We start from the raw sequence: 22,322 nt of genomic DNA on the forward strand, positions 1-22,322 counted from the left end.
GTTATCCTAACAATATACAAGTGAGAAAGGAAGATTAAGTCGGTCGCGTTCATCATTTCTCGTATTATTCAAAACTACGTGGCGTTGCCCATATAGTAGGCTGTCATGTAACACTATCTTCGCACCCTCACGTTTTCGCATCCCATTCCCACGTCCAGTCAGTAAGATAGACCGTATTGGGAAATTGAACCGGAACAACAGGCGGGAAAAAAAAAATCAACAAAGACAAAACGCCAGAACACCATGCAATCAAAAGAAAAACCATAAAGTGGAATGCGACGAGACCAAGAACAAAGGCGAGCATACTAAAAACTTTTTGCGTTGAAAAGGGAGGGCCATCCAGAAAAGAACAGCAAAGAATCGAAAAATGCCTCGGAAAAAAAAGAAATCGTAGCGTCATCATGCGTGGCCGAAGCGACATGCAGAGGTAAAACGAAAAGAGAAAAACGTGAGAATGACCGCATCAAACGAAAGCTGGAACGGTCGTGTCGATAATTTGGGTCGACGACAGGTGGTATCGAGCCGCAAAGCAAATGATTCAACGAAATGTCCGCGGTTTATTATGCATCGCAGAGACAATCGCTCACATGTGCTGCTTGTCGAAACCACTGGCGGATATAGCAGGTAATGTTGGGAGGGAGTCAAAAGAAGAAAATAATCCATCCATCAGAGTGCGCTGATACATGGTGGGTTCAAAGAGACCGAAAGTGGGCCAACGGATCTGTCCAGTTCCATATCCCTTCACGAAAGTCGTCAATGATATGCTTTCAAGGCCGACCAGAAGGATCATAGCCAGGTTGGACGCTGTCATATAACAGTATATATTACTCACCCTCTAATGACCGTTGGAGGGTAAGAGTCATTCATGAAGCTGCGGTTGAGAGGATAGCGAAAAGACCTGGGGGAGGCCGAAGGCCGCGGAGAGGCGCGTGGGCTAACACCCACAGGAGCACTGAGAGGAGCAGGGGAGCGAGGAGACAGCGGCGGCGAAGGACAGGCTGGGGCAGAGATATGCTTTGGGGCCTCGCCTTCACGACCGCTGGAGATCGATGGGTGTGCTTTCAGGTTCGATCCTTGCGGAGACCCATACTATCAGAGGGTTAATTAACTTTCTCGAGTTTTGCCGTTGGGGAACTTACGAAGCAGTACTTATCGACCAACTCCCGATACACGGAAGATTCGAGCTGTGGCTTGCTAGATACCAAAGACGAAGGTTTCAGATCTTCCACACGAGCTCCAGTGCGGAAATCATCGCTCACTGCAGAAGCAGGACTCTGCTCAAAACTAGGGGTTTTCTTGGTCGGCTTAGCGGTCTCCGGCACCACGGTCTCCCCAGATCTCGCACGGGCAGTCAGAGTGGTCCGATCCAGAGGCGCCTTCGACCTCATAGCAGCAGACAGCGACGCTCCGAAGTCGTACCGGTTCCCAAATGCCTTGGAATTTTCACGGCGTTTAGGTGGCTCGACCGTATCGATCTCCTCCGAGGGTGTGCGAGTCAAGGGAGCACCATTCATGTTATTGAAGGGGTTTGTGAATGGCTTCTGATCGCCGAGGTCAGGGAAATCATAAGTAATCGGCATGGATTGCGGTCGCATGCCATGAGAGCTAGTGAAGGATCGGCTGCGCGGAAGAGCAGGGCGAGATCCGCCACTTGGAGGTTTGCTCGCGGGTGTCTTGGGCACTTTGTGGAAATCAATCTGGTAGTTCACAGTATCATTGTTATCCCAATATTCCTGCCCCGCCACGTTATAGCGGATGCACATGAACATGGTCTTGGTCTCCAAGTTGGCCTGATCATTCAGCTTAAGGTCAAAGGAAAAGCGATCGAACCCGTCTGCAACTTGCTGGCGGCGAACATCTTGGCAGTATGCCGCTGCAACCTCCGAGGTAGTCCTCCAATAATCTAATGTGAAACGAGCTGTCACATTCTTGTGAAACGCAATATTGGCCACTGCCACAGTACCGATCAAAGTGCTTTTATCAGCCGACAAGAACAATCGCTCCAGGCGGACCGGACGAGTGGCACGTGATGGGGTATCCTTGGGCCAATTGGCAAGTTTGATCTCCCACTCCCACGACGGACCGCGCGAGTCAGCACCAGATCCAAAGGGGAACTCCGCCTTGCTGTCGTGGTTTTCAACTGGCGATGTTTCTGTGCTGACAGCCAATGGCCGGTCGAGCTGAAGGAAGTGACGGATGTGCTCCAAGTGAGAGTCGAAGTGCACCGCCTTGGAATAGACGGGAGTGCCAGGCATGCTGGATGGTCGCCGCCGTGCCGAAGAAGGACGAAGAGCAGGTCGAACAAGCTCACCTGACTTTTTACGGACCATCGGGGGCTTGCATGACATCTCCACATCACTTTCCTCGGGCGAGCTAGTCAGTGCCTGTTCCCGAGCCAACTCGATTGCGGTTTCAGTGGATGATCGAGAGTGGGCGATCTTGCGAGCTTCTTTGGACAATGGTAGGTGGGGGAGCTTGGGCCGAGTGGGGGTTGCCTCAGTCGATTGCGCATTCGAGGGCCGAGCCGACGTTTCTGGATCTGCTTGACCCATTCTTTCCGGTGAACTCTCTCTCCTCAGTTTAATCGATCGAACAGCAGCCTCCAGCTCGTCAAATTTGACCCCCTCACCACTCCGGTATGGTGATTCTTCATCACTTGAGTTTAGTGCTGACTCAGGAGGCGAGATTACCGCCCCGGGAGGGATGATAGCATTGCTTATTGGTGGTGGGGACTGACGGAGACTGGCGTGTGGATCGATAGAGGGGGAGGCCCGGGCTGGGGATTCTGGAGCAGAATGCACTTTCGGTTTGGTGTTCGAAGGACTCCTCCGATGACGACGGGTATATGAGGTAGAGGAATATGAACGGGAAGTCTGGACCCGTCCGGAGGATCGAAGCAAACCGGGCCGTTCGCAGGGCTCTGGTTTTGAGTATTCAATGTGCTGCGCGGCGAGCAACGTCTTCGATGGCGCAGTGTATGGCATCCGGCCGACTTGTGTGTCTCAACACAAGAAGGGGGAAGATAGATAGTAAAGACTCTGTTCAATCACAATCATGTGCTTGAAGTAGCTCTGTTAGTAAGGGTCGTTAAATGTGTGGCGATCTTGAAGTGGCAAGAGGCGTAGACAACATGCCATGGGAATCCACCAGGGCATAAAAGGGGAGGTGACACTTGAGGAAGATGCCGGTAGAAAGGGTATGACAGGTATCACCAGAGTAAAAAGGGAATTGGGTTCCGGGGGGGGGAGGGGGAAGGAGCTTATACCGTTGAAGTATGAACGGAGTGGCGAGGTATTAACCAAAGCGGGAAAGGTTTAACAAAATACAGAAAAGATAGATGTACATATATAAAAAAGAAAAAGAGATCAAGCTCCCGGCACAGCCGCGAAGGGAGTGAGGTGATTTAAAGGTACCTTGGAAGTCCCAGATAACCTTGGAATAGATATAGTGGCGAAATCAAGCCATTTCCGCTATGACCGTTGAGAAAAGATAAGGATGAAAAGAGAAACCAGAAAAGAGGTAAAAATCCGGTATTATAGCTTTTTGAGAGAAATCAGAAAAAAATAAAAAGTGGAACAAGATAAATAAAGATCCCATCCAAGCGCCATAAAATTAATTGTCTAGGTGCGTCTGCTTTGCATAGAGACTCAGGTCAGTGCGTCCCGTATAGGTGGGGGATAACTTCCTGGTTTTTTTTTAAAAAAAAATAATAATAATTTATAATTTAATTACTAAATTTTACCATTTCCTTATTTCTATTTCACTACATTCTCAAGAGCAATTGTGTGATTCAATCACGCCTCTGATATCTACTATACAAATTATATCCGTAGACATCCTAAATCGTAGCATATCCAATCCACCTCCCACGGTTGAGTTGTCCGAATTCTCCGACATGTGGTCCATTCGCACGAGCACGTTGGACGATCACTTTGCGAGATCACTATAATGCACTCATAGTTCCCCCGTCATAATTAGCGGACTACAGGCCTCCATCAGCCCACAGGCGCTAAAGAGGCCCATGTACACTAACTTTGCTTCAACCTGTATTTCCTGTTTTTGACATGCATATTGGTATCACCCATTTATTCCCACATCAAAAATGAGTCTGGGGTATTGAAAACTGAATATCTTCTTATCAAACCAGTGCCATTGAGATGTGGTTGTGTGGTACGGATCTTCCCTTATCACTAAACCCCGTGGTCCAAAGATTGGCCAACATTTATGGATCATGGAAAACCTGTTTCTCACATATTTTCTTAGTCTGTGGCAGATAGACAGCTATTTTTTTTTTCCTGTTCACGCACAGGTAACTAGGGATACATTGCCCCATGCAAGTGCTAGAAGCATAATATCCACCCATCCCTTTCCTTCGACATCGTGTTGCATATATGAAATCTTGGTGCCAAGGAGGGGTTCAAGTTACTCGTTGTGCAACTTTCCGGCCGGGCTACAATGTAGAGAACGGAGAGGAAAAAAAGGAGGATAAACAGAAAGAACCAAAAAAAGGGGGTCTAGAACATGAATTAGATTGATCATACTACACTGTTATCAAGACCTTTTTGACACGTCCTGGAACCGTGGATCAAGTCTACAAAAATGAACTTGTCTGCGGTGGAACGTCGAGGGTTTCCTTTCCCGCTCGCTACACGACCATGGTCCAACTACGTAGTCAAAAGAAGAAGTTTCCCAGTTTATGTATGGAATCCCACTGTGACGTGCATTTGAACATTGTGCACTGTACTCCGGAGTTTGGTGGATCTATATCATAACATGGGCCCCACCGAGGGTGCCGCCAAAAGCCGGGACTAAGATAATGGAGATATGGAGTATGGAGATTGGAGATAGTAGTAGAAGATGCTCGGATTGGAAATCCGATTATTGTACGAACTGAGTCCAGAGCCTATTTCAATGTCCGAATGCAGATCCGAAATCACGACTTATAGATGTAATTGTATACAATAAAAATGTCGTGGTAATTCCACGCGGATAGTCCATGATGTCAAGGCGCATTTGATAGTCCCCGATTGCCTTGGTTTTTGTCCACTTGGCGGGAGGTCTGGACCCCCGGTCGCCCGTGCAGCATATTACCTACTATTTTTTATTTATCCAAGGCATTCATAAATTCTTGGTATCATGATGCCTCTTTATTGATACTTGCTATCTCTTCCAAAAAGCTAAACTGGCAGCTTGGAAATATATTATAGAGTAAGAGTCGTATACTCTTGCCAAGTACTATATCTGAATTGGTTTTCCGCGTTTCACCATACTCTCTCCATGTCTCACCAATGAGTTGTACCAGGTCAAATCCATTATAATTTCCAAAGTGTAAGCCATCCCGAGCTCTAGACTATAGAATCGAAGCTATTCTCGTTAAACGCCTACGCCCGGACCACCAGCCCCTTTGTTATGTCTTAGCGTCGCAGAGTTTTCCCTTTTGCCACTCCATTGAACTATCCCAACAAAACAGGTGGCTGTCGGTGGCTTTCATTTGGCGTTATGGCGGCGATTTGTTTTTTTTATTTCAGGATCTCCTCGGAAATCTCACGAGATTGGCGAAACCCTGAACCCCCATGCACGGTGGGTACCCCAAAGTCTGGTTGTGACAGTCTCGAACCCTTCTGATCTGCACAAGGCTATTGCTGATCTCCAGATTTTTCCCCCCTCCTTTTCATGGAGTTATCCCGCAAAACTCTGCCAGGTATCCACTGACTGAATATGGGTAGTCCAGCCTACGGGCGTACCCGATACATCTTCTGGATCCTCATTTCCAATATGAACGTCTCGGTGAAGCGACAAGGTCGCAACATTCCGAGCTGCAAGGCGATAACGTCCGCTTAGCCCCTTCTTGCCGAGAGCCAGAAAACTTCCGTGCGCTTTTTGTTTTTTTTTTTTTTTTGTTTTTGCTTTTTTCTTTTCTTTTCTAATTTGATCCCGAAATCTGAGAACCCCTCCATCGGCTATCCGGTTCACGGGAAACCCGAATCCAGTCATGGCCCGCAACCCCTTGGATACATAATAAAACGTGTTATAGGGTCGAAGCGCCGAAGCGGTCAGATTAGAACCTATCAGAAGTATACTATGCTCATGTGTGAACCTTGAGATCACAGAGTTCAGCCTTAGGATCTTACTTTCTGATGGAATCGGAGTCCTTCGCTAATCTATTCATGAAACGATCGCCCAGATGCGATCTCACATTGCAATTTGCAATTTGAACCTTCACAAATTGACCCATTTTCTAACGGAGTGGTGTGCTCCTGGGAATCCACCTCGTCTAGCAGACGACAATTCCAAACTGTAACTCAACCCGAGGGCGTTACTGTGGCTGAACTCAGACTTCCATCGCCGGCCCAGTTTCCGAGAATCATCTCGCGCAATTCAACCCGACACTGCTAAGAATAAGCTTCCCCTGCTTCACCTTGGTGGTAAAACGCGCACCCGCTTTGGGCAGCGGGCCTGTCCAGACTGCAGTCGCTGCTTGCCAAGAACAAAAGGAAATGAAACGTGAATAGTATGCATTAACGAGACCAGGGCTGTGAAATGAGAGAGGGGCAGCGCGTTTCCTAGAGAGCTTTAGCTACCCCGCGTGGATATCGCTGGCGTCAGCTCTTGCATTCACGATACATATTGCGAACTCGGAGTTGATGCGGAGCCCGGGTATCGGAGCGACGCTGACATGCGTTCTGATCCCTTTTCTTACCCCGCGAGTTATAAAGTTATACCCCAGGACCTTGCGTCTGGTTGGCAATGATTCGGTCTGTAGGATCTTCCAATGAGAGATGGTGGTTTGCGCACTATGGTTGTAGAAATAGAATCTTGCCCGGATATCCTCTTCGGAGCACATTTGAATACACCCGATGGCAAAGTGTATGCAACTTTCCGAGTAGACCTCCATAGGACAATTGGACGTTGTGATATGCCAACCCTCCCAATTATTCATGTGTTGCACAGAATAGACGTTTCAACCCATTTCAACTCTAGGCATTTCAAATTTATGATGCAAGATAGAGAACTCGACCATGATTGGCCCACAGCTGCTGATAGCTCGAGAATAAGAACATCGCACGCAAGCAGCGCATATGGGCTGACTATGCAATGTCGCACGTCACGCAAATCCTAGACGCACCTCTTCTGCAATGCACTGCACCGAGCAGCACCTGACCTTCCAACATCCCTGCAAGCCACACACGTTCCCAAGGGGCATCTGTATCCCGGACGTTGTATATCCAAAGGGAAAAAAAATGTTGAGGAAGTGGCACCACCTTACACATCTTGGCATCCAACAACCACTGGCAAGACCGGGTAGACGATCAGGGACAGCCGCTTTAGTCGATTCGATATACGTCTAGGTGGTATACATGATGCGTCAAGTCGAGGGACAGCACGGGCCTTTGATGTTCGTGCATAGTAACATTATATCAAAAACTAGTTAATACACACTTGCGAAAGCCTATACTGCGGACAACTAGTAACCTCACTCAAAGTAAGTATATTGTAAGTATACCTTGGCCCCGCCCCACGCTTATGCACAGCATGCGAGAAAGGACCCAGCGCCAAAGCAACCCCCACCAAGTTCGAACACCGGCCAGAACGGAGGCGCGGTAGTCAGTGCGCGCGATCCCGGAGCTACGACTCGACGGTGCGGTGATAGTGGGGCGTGGATAGCTTGATTGTGCATAAGGCGTTGCATTAGTGCGGCGAACTGACAATTGCTATGCATGACGGGGTCAGTGCATGGGTGTTCTGGGCTGTTGGATGTGGGTTTCATCTCAGGGGTTTCACGTTGATATGTTGGCATTTTATACTTTGCGCTATCCATTGTAATTGTTCTGGGGAAAATGATTTTCAATGTGCAGGTGTACCCCGAAGTCGCGGGGTTTTATCTCCACATTTCCCCCTGCAAGTCAATTCGTGTGACAAGTTGAGTGAGAGATTGCGTGAAAATCAATTGATATCTCGGCCAAGTTGTTAACTATGAGTCAGTGCACTAGTTCTATCACTAAAAATGGAACATATATATTACCTAAAAATCAAGCCACAAATAGAAAAATAGCACTCGGTTAGAAAAGCGCCGAAGCTAGAGGATTGGTTGATTTGGGCCCGTTATCATTCCACCGACGGGAGAGGCGTTTCCCGTCAGCGTTATAGACAAACGCCCATTTTTGATACGAGAATTAACGCCCACTGTCAAGCCCTGAAATTCGGAAATTCGGGAATTTGGCCCTCCTTGTCCATACTGTGAATACACATGGACATTCAAAATTTGCACTTGAGACTGAGATAAGTACGCGGGGTAGGAGAATCCTTTTGGGGCCTGGAATGGACGGGGATAGTGATGAAGTCGCTCATCTGTGGGGTTAAAGGGGGGCTAAGAGGCCTGAGTAATAATGATCGCTGCTAGGGTGATCATTTACTCTTTCTTGTTGCTTCTATCAAAGTAGTTTGGTAGGCCAATCATACTCTTCCTTTCCTCTAGAATTGAAAGAGGTCCAAGAGACGAAAAGAACCATCCTAACATCCTATTGACCTGGCTAGTTGTTCCAATTATGAAGACCCCATGTCCAGGATAGAGGCATAACTCAACTATGCCGACCAAACCGAAAACCTTGTACTTTCGCACCTCCTGAACACAGATACAGTGTGCGCGGATTCAACGGGCGCTATCTGCGGAGATGAGCATAGCTTGTAGCCCTGCGCCTCTCGATTGCGGGGTGCATCTGCCACCTCATACTGTCCGAGCGATATTATCGCCTTGCCGTTTAATAGCCTTTCGAGGTGTTTTATACAAACAGCTGACAATGCAGGCATCACGAGACAAGGCAAGTAAAGCCCCTCAAACTGATAACGCACTAGCTGACGAATAGACCTGATGTTCCTACCGTCCGAGACCCCCAGAGCTATCCTCTCCTCCCTATTCTCAAGCCACAACGGGAGCCATGAGCGGGCCCTAGAAGCCGAGCTTGACACAGACCTTCCCCACACTTTCACTGTCATGCTCACGCAGATGATCACAACATGCATTTCCCGCCGGAAGATCCGTGAGGAAAGACGTGAGGAAAGACGTGAGGAAAGACGTCTAACTCCCACGCGAGATACACCGAAGCATAAAAAAAAAAGTTCGCCTTCACATGATACTCATAATGGCATCTCTAGTTCCGACGTTCCGGCCTCATGTGCTCAGACTCCGAGGAAATGTTATTCCAAAGTCAATTCTTCGTCTTCTGGCAGCCACCCTCCTCACCGCTACCAACGATAACCAGATCAACCCATAGGAACAATGGAAACCTGCCGACAAAGTCTGTCACAAGAGAGGCGAGGTCTAGAAAGACTTCTCCTCATCCGCTTTTTTTCTTCTTTTGTTGGGGTTATCATCCCTCACCCCACCCTATGTGGCGACGAGACTAATAAAACTCGACTGAAACCTTTTTCTTCTCGGCCGGCCTGGTCCTGCTCAGGGACCGGTGCTCGGACTTGTATTGCGTTGTCACCAGGAGGTACCTCTGTTTTTTGGGAATGGACCGTGCGAGTTGTGCTTCCATGGCGTTGAGGGACGTGTCCTGCATCTTTGCCGCCACTGTGTCGGCGAATGAGTAGTTTTGTCGGACGGCGAAGAATAGGACAGATCCCTATAGCCTAGTTTAGAACACGCTGTGCAGACTTGAAGTACCGGCATCGGGTGATTTGAATTTTGAGTCCGTTGACCGCTTGGTCTTTTTCATGAGAAAAAAAAGGGCATAGAGATTTATTTTCGCTAACTGGGCTTCTTTGACACAATGCCTTTGTTTAGTATATACCCTGCCGGACTTTCCTTCTATGAGGATCCCTCAGTCGAGTTGACTATGCTTTGGAATTTGATGGTCAAGACCAGTTACCCAGCTACCAAGGGATCTCAATTAGATCCATGTGCAGCAAGATGTGTTGGCTGATATTCTTTGTTTTGCTCTAGCAATCCTACCTAGGCTACATATTATTCCAATTTGAACAAGGGAATCTCCCAAGAAATTGCATGTTTAGATATATGTATTCTGCTAAAACCTCTGAGGCCATTTCCGCCTAAGGCCTACAACTGTTCAAAGAAGGCACCTGACGATGGAACCCATCTCCAATCTTCTATCTCCCATTTTCCATCTCCCCACATTGCTATGTTCAACCATTTTCATCAAGTTCCATCGGGTGTGCAGAAAGCTACCTGGCAACCACTTTGTAACAGTGGTAGGCAAAAATCCCTCAGGGCATATTCAAACACGAAACTGAGTTGAAGTTGAAAAAGTCGAAGTGTTGAAAGTGAAGGTGAAGCTGTAAGCGGGAGATCACCGATCCATTGGTGGAGCCAACTTCTGCCCACATTTACGATCCTTGGTCTTCACCCCCCTCTATTTACTTGTTTACTTCCGGAACTCCAAACTTGCTCATGTCTCAAGTTCAAAGTTCCGGATTGGCCGACCTTGAAAAAGAGCTGGTATGCTCTGTATGTGCTCCATTCCGCCCCCTTACGTTTCTGTTTCTAACACCGCTCTTTGCCTCAGATTTGTACCGAGCTCCTATACCAACCCCTCACTCTCCTCGATTGCCTCCATACTTTCTGCGGCTCATGCGTGAAAGAATGGTTCTCTGCGCAAGGGCTGCGTCGCCCCCGCGCCTCCCCTCGATTCACCTGTCCATCTTGTCGTGCTGAAGTGCGCGACACCCGCCCAAATGCTACCGTGACGACCCTGCTGGACATGGTCTTGACCGCACACCCAGATCGGGCAAGAGCGGCAGATGAAAAGGCGGAAATTGCTACTAGATACACCCACGGGGAGTCAGTGTTTCCAGCACTTCCTTCGGGCGGGGAGAGTGCGGAGGAGGGCGAGGACGATAGACGTCTTCTGGAGGATGTACGCGAGCTGAGTCTACGCGAAAGTCGGTTACAAGCTAGGCGCGAGGCCCGGCGGATGGGTCAATCTTCGCGGACGCGTGAGAGGAGCAGCCATACCGAGGGGCCTACGGAGGACGGTCGGTCCAGGCGTCGGAGGGATGATGATACGACGCGGCAACAACGTACATTACGGCCCGATGATTCGGAGCGCACGCGACGGATCGAGCATCAATCCAGTCTGCGGTCATTATTGAGTTTATCCTCTGATGCGGAGACTATGGAGGAAGAGATCTTGCGGCAAATTCTCGAGGACGGATTACTGGATAACATCAACCTCGATAATCTCGGCCCAAGGCAAGAAGAGGAACTCAGTGAACGCATCGCGGATGCTTATCGCCGGAGGCATATGCAAAGGTCGCAGTCTCGTCAGCGACAAGAACAAGGACAAGAACCCCGGCAAGAGCCTGACGGAACTGCGCGAACACATGCGAGGTCCGAGTCCGCCCATAGGACTACGGAACCAGCGGCGGGTACCCGAGAGCACAATGTTAGAAGACCGCCAATTTCCAGACCGCATCTGTTCGATTCGGCTCCCACGCGGCCCAGCGTAGGACATCAAAGACGCAACTCGGAACAAGTGGGTGGGCGCCGAAGGACCTCGCCCGTCCGAACAAATCAGGCGTCAGCATCAGATGAAGCCATAAGGCCTGCTGCCCGATCCTCGAGTGATATGACTGCGGATCGCCGCGTCTCTCGGGCTGGGCGCTTACGATCAGAGTCATCATCATCCAGGCCGCGACGTGCCACAGAGTCTGAACAGAATCTCTCTAGCACGTTGGTGGCCGGAGAACGAGAACGAGGCTCCTCTAGACAGACCAGGAGTCAATCAGCCACGAACTCTCCCACTTCTGGCTCTGGGAACTCAAATGCATCCCGCCATTTGAGCCACACGGACCACACCCTTCCGTCATTATCTTCGCCCCTTGTTCCAAACCGGTCAGAGAGACGAACAAGACCATCTTCGTCCCGATCCAATGTTCCTGCTTCTCCCACTGTACAATTCCCAGAGCCGTCTATCTCTTGTGACCGTTGCGGAAAGGACAACATCCAATATAGTCTACACAAGAGATGCACAAGTTGCAAGGAAGGAAACTTCCACCTGTGTCTACGATGTTACCGCTTGGGACGTGGCTGTCTTCGATGGAGCGGATTCGGTGCCTCCGCACATACGACATTTCAAAGAATCATATCGTCGTCTACTCGACGCCCTGTACAAATTAATGACTCAGGTCATATCTTACTGTGGTTCAAATATCAGCGGCCCTCCGAGACTTCTCATAAAACGATGAGCGGAGAGAGACAAATGACGAGCGACAACCCCGTCCGCCGGCTACAAAGTGGCCTCTTCTGTGATACCTGTCAATCGTCGGCAAACGATTGTTTTTGGAAATGCAACCAGTGCAACGAGGGGGACTGGGGGTTCTGTAACTCCTGCGTCAACCAAGGACGATGCTGCACCCATCCCCTATTGCCAGTCCGGCGCATTACCCATAGTCCACCTCCATCATCATCATCGTCCACCACGCCGCCGCCAGCTGAATCAAATACCCTTCCCACACCATCCGAGATCGAGAGCTTCAAAATTCTCTCATTCTCAACAAATTGCGATATCTGCACATATCCAATCCCAGCCTCAAATACCCGCTACCATTGCCTAGAATGCAATGGCGGTGACTACGACGTCTGTACAAACTGTTACCTCAAACTAGTGGCAACGGGCAAAATCAACAAAGAGAACGGACACAACGGCTGGCGCCGCTGCCTCGCCGGCCATCGTGTGATAGTAGTCGGTTTCGAAGACCACGAAGAAGGCCAGCGCCGTGTTATTGTCCGCGACCTTGTGGGTGGCCGCGCCCTAAAAGACGAGCATGTAACACAATCACAATCACAAACTTCCTCGCCAGCAACCGGCGGCCCCGTTGCATCCCCGGAGTTCGGAAACGGTGATTGGAGTTGGAAGGACGGACCCGAGCGCCGTAAGAAAGCATCCCGTCTGCGCGCCGGACCTGCCCCCATGAACGATACCAACAGAAGTTCTGTCTCTGTCCCTGATTCCTCAAATTCACTCGTTTCCAGTGCCACCGCGACCCCGATTCAGGGTATCCCGCCCTTCCGTCGCTTCCCGCCTGACGGTGGTGTCGGACTCGTCGTCCACGCTCTATGGTCCTGGTACCCGGAAGAAGAAGTCTCGGACGAGCTTGTTTTCCCGCGCGGTGCGCATATCACCGAGGCGGAGAATATTAACGATGATTGGTTCTGGGGATGTTATGCTGGTCGCACGGGACTCTTTCCTGGTTCGCATGTTGAATTCGTCAGGGAGGTCCTCAGGTAGTATAGATCGCCTTGGCCTTTTTGCGTTTGATGATCCCACGCACCTATGATACGCACGACATGCATCGTATACCCGTTCTGCTTTTTTCTCCGCCCTTTTTTCTACGTCTTTTCCTTGCATGGTTATGATAATTATGATCGTCGGAGTGATGAATTTAAATGCTGCATCTGCATTTCCTCTTATTGCAGACATAGTATATTGTTAGAGTCAATGAGCCATGGACAATATCTATTTCCCCCATGATATACGGAGTACTCGAATATAAACCCTGAGATGGTATCCCTGCAATTAGAACTATTTGCCAACATACCGAACACATAGACCGATAATCACACCAATGATAGCGCCAACCAGAATGCCTATGCAGAGATGCACGCCACAATACTTCACCACACGTGCCTTGGAACCATATTTCCACTCATCGATGAAGCTTTTGTTGGTGTAGAGACGGCGCTTTGGGGGCTGCTCGGGCAATTTCTCAACATCATAATCAGCCCCGTTCGAAGGAGATGGGTGTGCGTGGGTCTCTTGCTTCGTAGGCTCCATCCTGTGTGGTACAAAAAGTCGGACTGGGCCAACTGCTGGACGTGCTTTGGGGCTCATTAATACCTGCAAGTTCAAAATCCAATGGAATTTTCGGAGCCTAATCTCACCTTTACTTGATTTTCTTGTTCCTCTTCAGTTGAATGGCAATGATTTTTGATCTGCGTCGCGAGAAGGGGTGTTGGATGGGACCGTCTCGATCGTGGAAACGTTTCTTATAGACTTCTGTTTGAATGCAAAAGGGCAAGAAGAAGGAAAGTAAATAATAGGAATGCTAGATTACAAGTCGGATCAACCGCCTGGTTTAAATGGGAGAACGCCCGACTGCTACAAGACGATCCGTAAGAGAATGTTAGCTTGATACATCTGTTGGGTTTGTGGGTCTCTAAGAGGATCTACATTGGCATCAATATAAAATCTAGGAAGGTCAGCCTTGACTCCCTATGACTATGCCAGCCACCGGCAACGTCCACGACCAAAACACTAAGACATGAAGGTAAGCTGAGTGTTTATATTTGCGAGTACGTTGTCAATACTTATTGACTCTAGTAACTAATGACGTAGACCTTTTTCTCTTGATGATCTTTGGGGCCAGACGGGCTGTGGGTCGGGGGCCGTAAGAGTATTGTAAAATGTTTTAATCTACTTTGTACTAGTCCAGTCCAGGGGTTCAAATGTTTTTAGCCGGATAGTCACTGCTCCTGGTGCCTTAGTAGGTCTCACGTACCGTTCGTCTACAAATTTTGACTGGTAGAGAATGAGTCGGCCCTATGAACGCAATGACCCGAGAGTAATTCTAGAGAATATGTTAGATTCCTATTATACATAGGGATGTGAGAAGAGGAAGAAAATATCTATACAAATATCATAAACTGGATATGGCCTGTTATGGAGAATGCGAAAAGGATGCATTTCCCAACTGCCGTAGCTAACTAGCTAGAGCGGTGAGAGAGGCCTGAGTGCTCTTTTTCGGGCAAGGAACAAGTCACCCGAATCGGTTAGCTCGAGCCTGGGCAGTGAGACCCCCGCGAACTTCCACCTTCACATTAACACAATCTCTGAAGATATTCTTATGCAGCCCAGATCTTCAAAGTGAATCCCGCTATCTTTTCAATATCTGCGTATATTTCACCCCCATATCATCACCATCGGCACTCTCTTGATCACACAAACATATTCATCACTCGGCTGACAATCAATCATCCACTGGAAACCAGTCAGAGTGCAAGAGAAGACAAGTTGGGCCATTATGGGCTGGTTACGCCATATATTTGGCAAATTTTCTGCAATGTCGGAAAGGCAAAAACAGAAGAGGGCGAAGAAACGTCGGAGTAGAAATCATAGTCGACGAGTTCGAGAACGGGAGGAAGAATTAAGACGTCGACCGGGAGAAAAGGTGCCCTTTTTCCTTGGTTCACCTTTTAAAACATACGAAGTGAACTATCGCGGACCTGCGGCGGGTGCATGAAGGTCTTGCTCTTTTCGCGACTTCAACAATAGTGTTGTTAGAACGGAGTACTCTGTACACTGTTCCGAATCACTGTCTCGTCCATACCCCTTCATCGGCATCTCTTACTTTGAATATCGGCAAGAAACCCTCTGGACTTTCTACCCTCACTATCTCGCCAACAACAATGGTACGTCTCACGCTATACCATTACGATTACCTCGCTAAATACCAAGCCCGGCCCGAACTATGTCAATTTGGTCCGTGATTCAAAGTGCTCTAAACTTGTAACTATCAATGTCTCGTCAGTCTCCCTTCTGCACTATATCTTCATTGTAGAAACTCCCAACGTCCACAAATATAGGTAGTTAAAGAGATATAATCCGGCAGCAGTATAGGCAATGCTTTTTAGTATATGCTATGGATCCATTTCCTGCGCCCCTTATTCCCACACCTTGGAGCTGACCAAAATCACTCCTTTCTGGGGTATCCAAACTTTGGTAATTATAATTCTAATTTAACTTAAGCCGTGATCATGGTTCCCATTAACAATCTCCTGCGGCCACAAAAGCCAGCCTCGATACTTGGGATCCAACACAGAGTATATTTGTGTCATAAGGCGCGAGCTTAGACCTTCCATCCACCACATCCACTCGATCTGACGAATACATGCACACCAATGAGCAAATATAACGAGTGCAATCGGTGCTTCCTGGCACAAGAGGTTTAGATATTGATCTGAGACATCAAGCAGCCACCGGAAGACATCTGCGGTCTCGAGCCTCCGCATGAGTCCAGGCCTTATGGCTAAACCCAATGTCCGGGCTAGTTCATCCAAAGCCTCTTGATAGATAACTCGAAGTGACGGGTCAGCTGCGCATTCCCTCCATATCATTTGTTGCAATTCCCAAACATGTGGCTTGCCTTGCTCAAGGGCATGAGGTGAGCGATGGGCAGCAGCTAGATAAGATCCATTCGTGAAGATAGGTGCCAGACTCCCGGTACGCAGGTCTTCGCCGCCAGTATGGATAACAATATTTGTCCCTCGGAAAAGACGAGCCCACTCTGATAGATTGCCACGCTCAAAGAGGACCAGGAAATCGCCTTCTTCCGATGGCTTGGCGCAGGAGAACATGCACGTTAGAGAGGAGAAAATAAAAAGTGCTGCACCATTGTCTCGTGCGAGAGGGGAGACGAGCGGGATCATCTCTCTCACAGCGGTGGTGTGGTGCATCTGTGCGTGAGCAAGGCATGTTGCGCGTCGAGATTCATCGGAGCGAGCTAGATGTAGCGCAGAAAGTGCTAGCAATGTGCGCAATACTGGCGGCGTTGAGAATCCAATTCGAGGTGTTTCATTGCACCAGACGGTTTGCACAGCGGGGCTTCGCGACAGTGTGTAGCAGGTTGAAGTTGTCCAGTGGTGCAACAGTTCCAGGTCAAAAACGGCCAATGTGGAAGGGAACGGTCCTAATGAGGACAAACTTGGTAAAACTTGTGAGATTCCAAGTGCTGGGGCCCGAGTTATTCCAGATCCAGTGCTATCTGGGCCAGATAGTGACACAGGTGACTCTGCTGGATCCGCTTGTGGCGTGGAAAGAGCAGTTGAGGGACTGGCGAAGGAACAAGCCACCCCGTGTTTGTCACAGTTCCGGCAACGTGGCTGGATTTCGTCGCACTGACACAAAACTATAAGCTAGTACTCGACAGAAACATTATTCGATTTCTCACCTTGACCTTCCGCTTTTTGCATTGTAAGCATCCGGATCGCGATTTCCGGTGCGAACGGCGGCCTGGAGGTAATTTGTTCATGTCAATCACTAGCAGGTACCAGGCATCTATGGTGGACCCCGAGAGGCATTTAATATAAATTGTACCATTCAGAGGGAATTGAGGCGCCCATTCTACGGATTTTGCGGAGGCGCAGGTCTCGGCCAAGGGGCTGCGCTAGCCGTAATAAGCTAGCTTTATCAGATTTAGTGGGGGCATCATTCATAGTCTAGACCTCAAGATCCTCGGAATCGAGAAGCATACTCTAGGCTACGTGTGATCTGGCATAGATGAATCTAGTTTCAAGCAGACCGGTATAGATCGAGATATACATACGTACTTGCCATGAAATAAACCAATTTTGGACCCCTTTTCTAACACTGGAAGTCACCGAAAGAGAAACAAGCACACTAGAAGAACAAGAACGCACGGCATTTTATCTTAGTGCAGGTGTAGAACTATCAAAATGGCGTTTTAAACAAAAGACATAGTATTATATTCTAAATTTAAAATATATCTTTGTGTAGATATATATTTCATCGTGCTTTAATGGTGAGCCATTTCACTAGGAAGAACTCATCTTTCAATTTCCAAATTTCAATCAATCTTTGAATCTCTCAGTAATGTAGATAATCATACCATTTCAGTTTGACAGATTGTCATGGTTGACTTTCTTTAACTCTCATATTCAGGACCTGCGGTCAGATAGGGCGGTTGGAGACCTGTCCTGTTACGTGTCCACGCATCTCTAGTATGCGTTGCGCCTTGCATGTCATGTTTTGTGGTGTAAGCCTCGATAAGGCGACCACCATCCATAAAATGGAGGTCGAGCACGGCTCTCCACTTGACCTGCATGTATGACATCGGATGCACTGCACGGTATCCCGGCTTGAACTCTGGAAGCTGACCGCTCTTCTTTACCTAGTCTCTTTAAATGATGGAATGACCACCTATACCCACAGCATTATTCCCAAAGCCAGCGAATATTTGCAAGATCTTCTTATAGTAAGCACTTGGCACCATTTCATCTTCCCATTGGTCGTGCATACTGATCAACCCATGAAATAGATGCCTCGAGGAACTGGAACCCTGACAAGCGACAAAGGACGAGTCCTTGGTCAATTTGAAGTTGAAGGCGCTCAGTATATTTTCGTGGGGAACCTGACTGGCTTCGGACAGTCTTTCTCCATTCCCACTGCCGATGTCACCTATGACTCAGCCGACCAGTTACACAAACAGTCTGAAGATTTTGAAGAATTGCCTGTAGACAATGACCAGATTGAACTCAAACTCAAGAATGGGGTTTCGATCACGGGCGGTTTTGATATGCCCTTCAGCGATGGCGAGGTGAAGAAAGGGACCGTTCTTGGCGGTGGGGGGAAATGGTTGAAGCTGTGATTGTGACGAGCCATGACTGAATATGCAAAAGGTCTTCGAGATTATATTGAATCAAGGGGTCAAAGTGATGAAGTTGGCGATGTCCATTCTGTATACTCTATGTGAATGGAAGAAAGGTCGAAAGGGCAACAATTTCTTTAATTAGAAAAGGTAGAACCATGGTTACGAAACCATGAACCTTGGAACCCCATAGTAAATATTGGCAGACGTCAGCCCTCTAGAAAGCCGCAAGGCTGTGAGAACGCCCCCACCTGACTGCGCCACACTCGGGGCAGCCCGGCACATTATAAACAACCCCTCAGCCCTCAGCCCTGACAGTTCTTGTCTTTACAACAGTACAACAGCCTACCATGTCTTATCACCCCAATCGTGAGTGGCATTTGAAATGCATTTCGAGTCTTGGGCATGCGCTAACTCAGTCAATAGAACCTCCGTACGGAGGATACCCACCTCAATACGGACAGCAAGGTCCTCCTCCAGGACCTCCGCCCCAGGGTTATCAGCAGCCTTATGGTGCTCCTCCCCCGCAGGGCCAATACCCCCCGCCTCAACAGGGACATTACCCTCCACCCCAAGGCCACTATGGTGCCCCTCCTCCGCAGGGAGCTCCTTACGGCGCGCCATCTCCTCAATCACATGGATACCATGCGCCGCCTGCGCAACCTCCATACGGCCAGCCGCCACATGGCTATGCCCCTCCAGGCCAACCCCCCGCAGGTGGTCCTGGATACCCACCTCCAGGCCAACCACCCGTTGGATACGGCGCACCACCACCCGGCGCACCACCCGGCGGCGCCTTTCCACCCCAGGGTGTTCCTTCAAGACCGTCTCCCGGTTACATCCCTGGTGAATTAGCGCCCGGCGACTTCCGGCCCCAAGCAGATGCGCTCCGCAAAGCGATGAAGGGCTTTGGCACGGATGAGAAGGCCTTGATTGCCGTCCTCGCACAACTCGACCCGCTCCAGATGGCAGCTGTCCGCGACACATATTCCAAGCATCTGGGCCGCGATTTGTTCAAGGATGTCAAGTCTGAGACCGGCGGGTACTTCCGCGACGGCCTACTTGCCGTGCTTGACGGACCGCTTATGCATGATGTCGAGAGCCTGCACGACGCAATCGATGGCGCCGGCACGAAGGAGTGGCTACTCAACGATATCCTGCTCGGCCGGTCCAACGCTGACATTAATGCTATCCGGACCGCCTACGAAATGAGACATAAGCGTTCACTTGCTAGAGATGTCGAGGGCGACCTCTCCTTCAAGACCTCTACTCTCTTCGCCACTGTCCTTCGTGCTGCTCGCCACGAGGAGTCTACCCCTGTTAACCCGCAAACCATCGAGGCGGATGTTCGCTGCCTGCAAGCTAAAAAGAGCGTCACAGAGGTGTGCGTAATCTTCGCTCAGGCGTCTAATGCCGAGCTCCGTGCTATTAGCCAGACTTTCGAGTCACGCTACCATATCCCCCTCGAGAAGCATATCAAGGATGAATTCTCGGGTCACATGGAAGATGCACTGCTCCTGATGCTCCGCTCGGCTACGGATCCTGCCATGCGTGATGCTATCCTACTCGAGGATTGCATGAGCGGTATGGGCACCAAGGACGATCGCCTTGTTGTCCGTGCTGTCCGAGTCCACTGGGATCGCAATCATAAGGAAAGGGTTAAGCGCGCTTATCAACACAAGTACGGGAAGAACTTGATTGACCGGGTGCGCGGCGAGACTTCTGGTGATTACCAGCGGTTGATGGTTGCTCTTCTCGAGTAGACGGCCTTTTTTCTTTTTTCCTTTCCTATTCTATCCCTGTACAAATCATGACATTTGAATGACTCTCTTTTGTTCCTGCTTGGTATCATTTACTTTGAGATACCATGATCCGAAATGAGGAATGTGAGATACGCAAGACAGATAGTGCTGAGTGCTGCAGTAAAAGAAACTAAAAAGATTGTTTCTTGATTTGAAACCCTTCGGGACCCAGTAATTGCAGTAGAAATTATTTTAATCGTATACGCTGCCTAGATATTTACAAGTTTCTAACCCTTCAGGCTATAAGTCAATAGCCCACTTCGTCCGCAACCTCTCCCCCCATGTTTGGAACAAAACTGGTATAGGCGCCATTGCCAAAGCAAGGAATGCCAACAAACTATTTCCCCACCCAAGGCCGAGTTTTTCATACATTTGCAATCCACACAGAGGAAGAAGAGCTCCAAGCAAGCTTCGCAGAACAGTGCAAGCAGCCACAGCACTGGCAGCATGTGTAAGGAAAGCGTCGACCAGATATGTCTGAACACAAATTAAGATAATGATCATTCCGAAGCCAGTAACCGCATTCCCGATCTCGGGAACGATCCAATGGACCACTTTATCTGTCGACCATCCATAGATGAAGAGACCTGCCGGGATGCCTAATGACCCAGGTATGGTGAGATACATAGGAAGTCGGTCCTCGGGGACAGGTGTCTCATTGCGCTCGAGTTTGATCTTGATCTTGCGATCACTCAATGTCCCCACGTACGCAAGACCAAGCAACATGCCCACTCCGCTTCCTAGGAATGAAAGACCGCTGCCGCTAGCAGAGAAATTATACTGACCCTCGAAGACAATCGTGAATGTTGTAAAAAGGATATAGAGGAAGCCGTAAAGAACAGCAATGTAGCTGGACATTAGGGCCACTATTGGGGACAGAACAAGCATTTTCGATGGTCGAATGAGACTCCGGACGAACAGCTGTTTTGGGGGGATTCCGGAATCCAAGCGAGATTTGTATGCCGCATCACCTGTTGACTTTCGCATCCGAGCAGCTTTCCGCTCAAGGAGAACTGGCGCATACGTCTCCGGCACGGTAAAATAGAAGACGGCTGATGCGGCTCCGCCCTAGAAAAATGAGTTAGAAACGAGACTATCTTTGATCTGAGATAGTCTTTCTTACCGCGATAGCAAGAACCCAAAACACCCATCGCCAATTTGTCGCCTCCACGAGGAACCCACCCACGACGGGGCCGATGATCGGACCGAATAGGGGTCCCAAAGACCAGATAGCCATCGCCTGACCTCGTTTCTCTCTCGGCACAAGATCTGCAATCGTACCACTACCACACGTGATGGCAGCAACGCCCGCAAACCCATCGAGAAATCGGAAAACAACCAAAGACGCCATGTTTGGAGCGAGCGCACTGGCGATATTGAATATCACGAACAACGCATTGCAAACATTGTAGACCCATGCGCGGCCGCTATACTCGCTGATGGGTGCGACAATAAGAGGGCCGAAGGCAAATCCTAGGATGTAAACCGAGACGACAAAAGACAAGAGGAGATTAGATGTTGAATCGAAGTCTTCGAGGACTTGTCTGATACCTGGCGCAAACATCGAAGAGGCCAGGGGACTAGTCTTGTCAGAAGCTTGGTCGACACTAAAAATATTTAAAAAATACTCACGTCAAGAAAGTGATGAAAGAAACCATCCCGATGATAGTCCATTTGTGCCCGGAGCTCCAGTTCATTGGATTCTCGGGGTCTTCACTAGTTGGCTCCTCCCAGAAGACATCATATTCGGACGACCTCGCGGCTTGTTCTTCGTTGACTTTCTCATCTGCCAGTCCAATGGACTGCACTTCAGGATCAGGCGATTTTGTGTCCATATTGAGAAGAGAAATCTACACACATGGCCCCTTGATGTGCGCCGGGCTTTTTGAACTTCAAGTCTGTCATATGCATGAAATGCATAAATCCCACGGGGTTCTCCATATCCGTGCAGAGGGTTCGTATTCGTATCTTTCGTGGCGCTCATTGGTGGACGTGTTGTATAAAATGGAGTAAGTTGGTTGATCGACATCCGGGTTCGGGTTCGGGTTCGTATGGGAACGTCATCCAACCCCTAAACAATCCCGCTAGGATCTTGAACCAATTAGAACCTCATCA

General features: G+C 49.1%; 9 protein-coding genes across 9 annotated transcripts; 4 read left to right on the forward strand and 5 right to left on the reverse strand.

Annotated features, from left to right (window-relative positions):
- Positions 1–828: 828 nt before the first annotated feature.
- N7447_001481 (protein phosphatase regulator GAC1) lies at positions 829–2,984 on the reverse strand (the record flags this gene model as incomplete). Its single annotated transcript, XM_057225757.1, has 2 exons — positions 829–1,089; positions 1,140–2,984. 2 exons carry the CDS (start codon positions 2,982–2,984, stop codon positions 829–831), a joined length of 2,106 nt encoding a protein of 701 aa, XP_057089773.1.
- Positions 2,985–8,869: 5,885 nt separating this feature from the next.
- N7447_001482 (uncharacterized protein) lies at positions 8,870–9,272 on the forward strand (the record flags this gene model as incomplete). Its single annotated transcript, XM_057225758.1, has 2 exons — positions 8,870–9,062; positions 9,154–9,272. The coding sequence occupies 2 exons, from the start codon at positions 8,870–8,872 to the stop codon at positions 9,270–9,272; spliced, it is 312 nt and encodes a 103-aa protein (XP_057089774.1).
- Positions 9,273–9,401: 129 nt separating this feature from the next.
- Positions 9,402–9,673, reverse strand: N7447_001483 (uncharacterized protein; the record flags this gene model as incomplete). The annotated part of the gene is made up of 2 exons (XM_057225759.1): positions 9,402–9,626; positions 9,668–9,673. 2 exons carry the CDS (start codon positions 9,671–9,673, stop codon positions 9,402–9,404), a joined length of 231 nt encoding a protein of 76 aa, XP_057089775.1.
- A 738-nt stretch (positions 9,674–10,411) lies between these two features.
- Positions 10,412–13,250, forward strand: N7447_001484 (SH3 domain protein; the record flags this gene model as incomplete). The annotated part of the gene is made up of 2 exons (XM_057225760.1): positions 10,412–10,459; positions 10,527–13,250. 2 exons carry the CDS (start codon positions 10,412–10,414, stop codon positions 13,248–13,250), a joined length of 2,772 nt encoding a protein of 923 aa, XP_057089776.1.
- A 294-nt stretch (positions 13,251–13,544) lies between these two features.
- Positions 13,545–13,796, reverse strand: N7447_001485 (uncharacterized protein; the record flags this gene model as incomplete). The annotated part of the gene is made up of 1 exon (XM_057225761.1): positions 13,545–13,796. One exon carries the CDS (start codon positions 13,794–13,796, stop codon positions 13,545–13,547), a length of 252 nt encoding a protein of 83 aa, XP_057089777.1.
- A 1,961-nt stretch (positions 13,797–15,757) lies between these two features.
- N7447_001486 (Zn(II)2Cys6 transcription factor domain-containing protein) lies at positions 15,758–17,049 on the reverse strand (the record flags this gene model as incomplete). Its single annotated transcript, XM_057225762.1, has 2 exons — positions 15,758–16,915; positions 16,969–17,049. The coding sequence occupies 2 exons, from the start codon at positions 17,047–17,049 to the stop codon at positions 15,758–15,760; spliced, it is 1,239 nt and encodes a 412-aa protein (XP_057089778.1).
- Positions 17,050–18,075: 1,026 nt separating this feature from the next.
- Positions 18,076–18,405, forward strand: N7447_001487 (uncharacterized protein; the record flags this gene model as incomplete). The annotated part of the gene is made up of 1 exon (XM_057225763.1): positions 18,076–18,405. One exon carries the CDS (start codon positions 18,076–18,078, stop codon positions 18,403–18,405), a length of 330 nt encoding a protein of 109 aa, XP_057089779.1.
- Positions 18,406–18,755: 350 nt separating this feature from the next.
- Positions 18,756–20,168, forward strand: N7447_001488 (Annexin type fungal XIV; the record flags this gene model as incomplete). The annotated part of the gene is made up of 2 exons (XM_057225764.1): positions 18,756–18,774; positions 18,832–20,168. 2 exons carry the CDS (start codon positions 18,756–18,758, stop codon positions 20,166–20,168), a joined length of 1,356 nt encoding a protein of 451 aa, XP_057089780.1.
- A 279-nt stretch (positions 20,169–20,447) lies between these two features.
- On the reverse strand, positions 20,448–22,042 carry N7447_001489 (MFS transporter; the record flags this gene model as incomplete). Its single annotated transcript, XM_057225765.1, has 3 exons — positions 20,448–21,275; positions 21,331–21,787; positions 21,840–22,042. The coding sequence occupies 3 exons, from the start codon at positions 22,040–22,042 to the stop codon at positions 20,448–20,450; spliced, it is 1,488 nt and encodes a 495-aa protein (XP_057089781.1).
- Positions 22,043–22,322: the final 280 nt, after the last annotated feature.

The sequence above is a fragment of the Penicillium robsamsonii genome, assembly GCF_028829455.1.
Source record: "Penicillium robsamsonii strain IBT 29466 chromosome Unknown utg000001l_segment0_segment0, whole genome shotgun sequence".
Lineage (NCBI taxonomy): Eukaryota > Fungi > Ascomycota > Eurotiomycetes > Eurotiales > Aspergillaceae > Penicillium > Penicillium robsamsonii.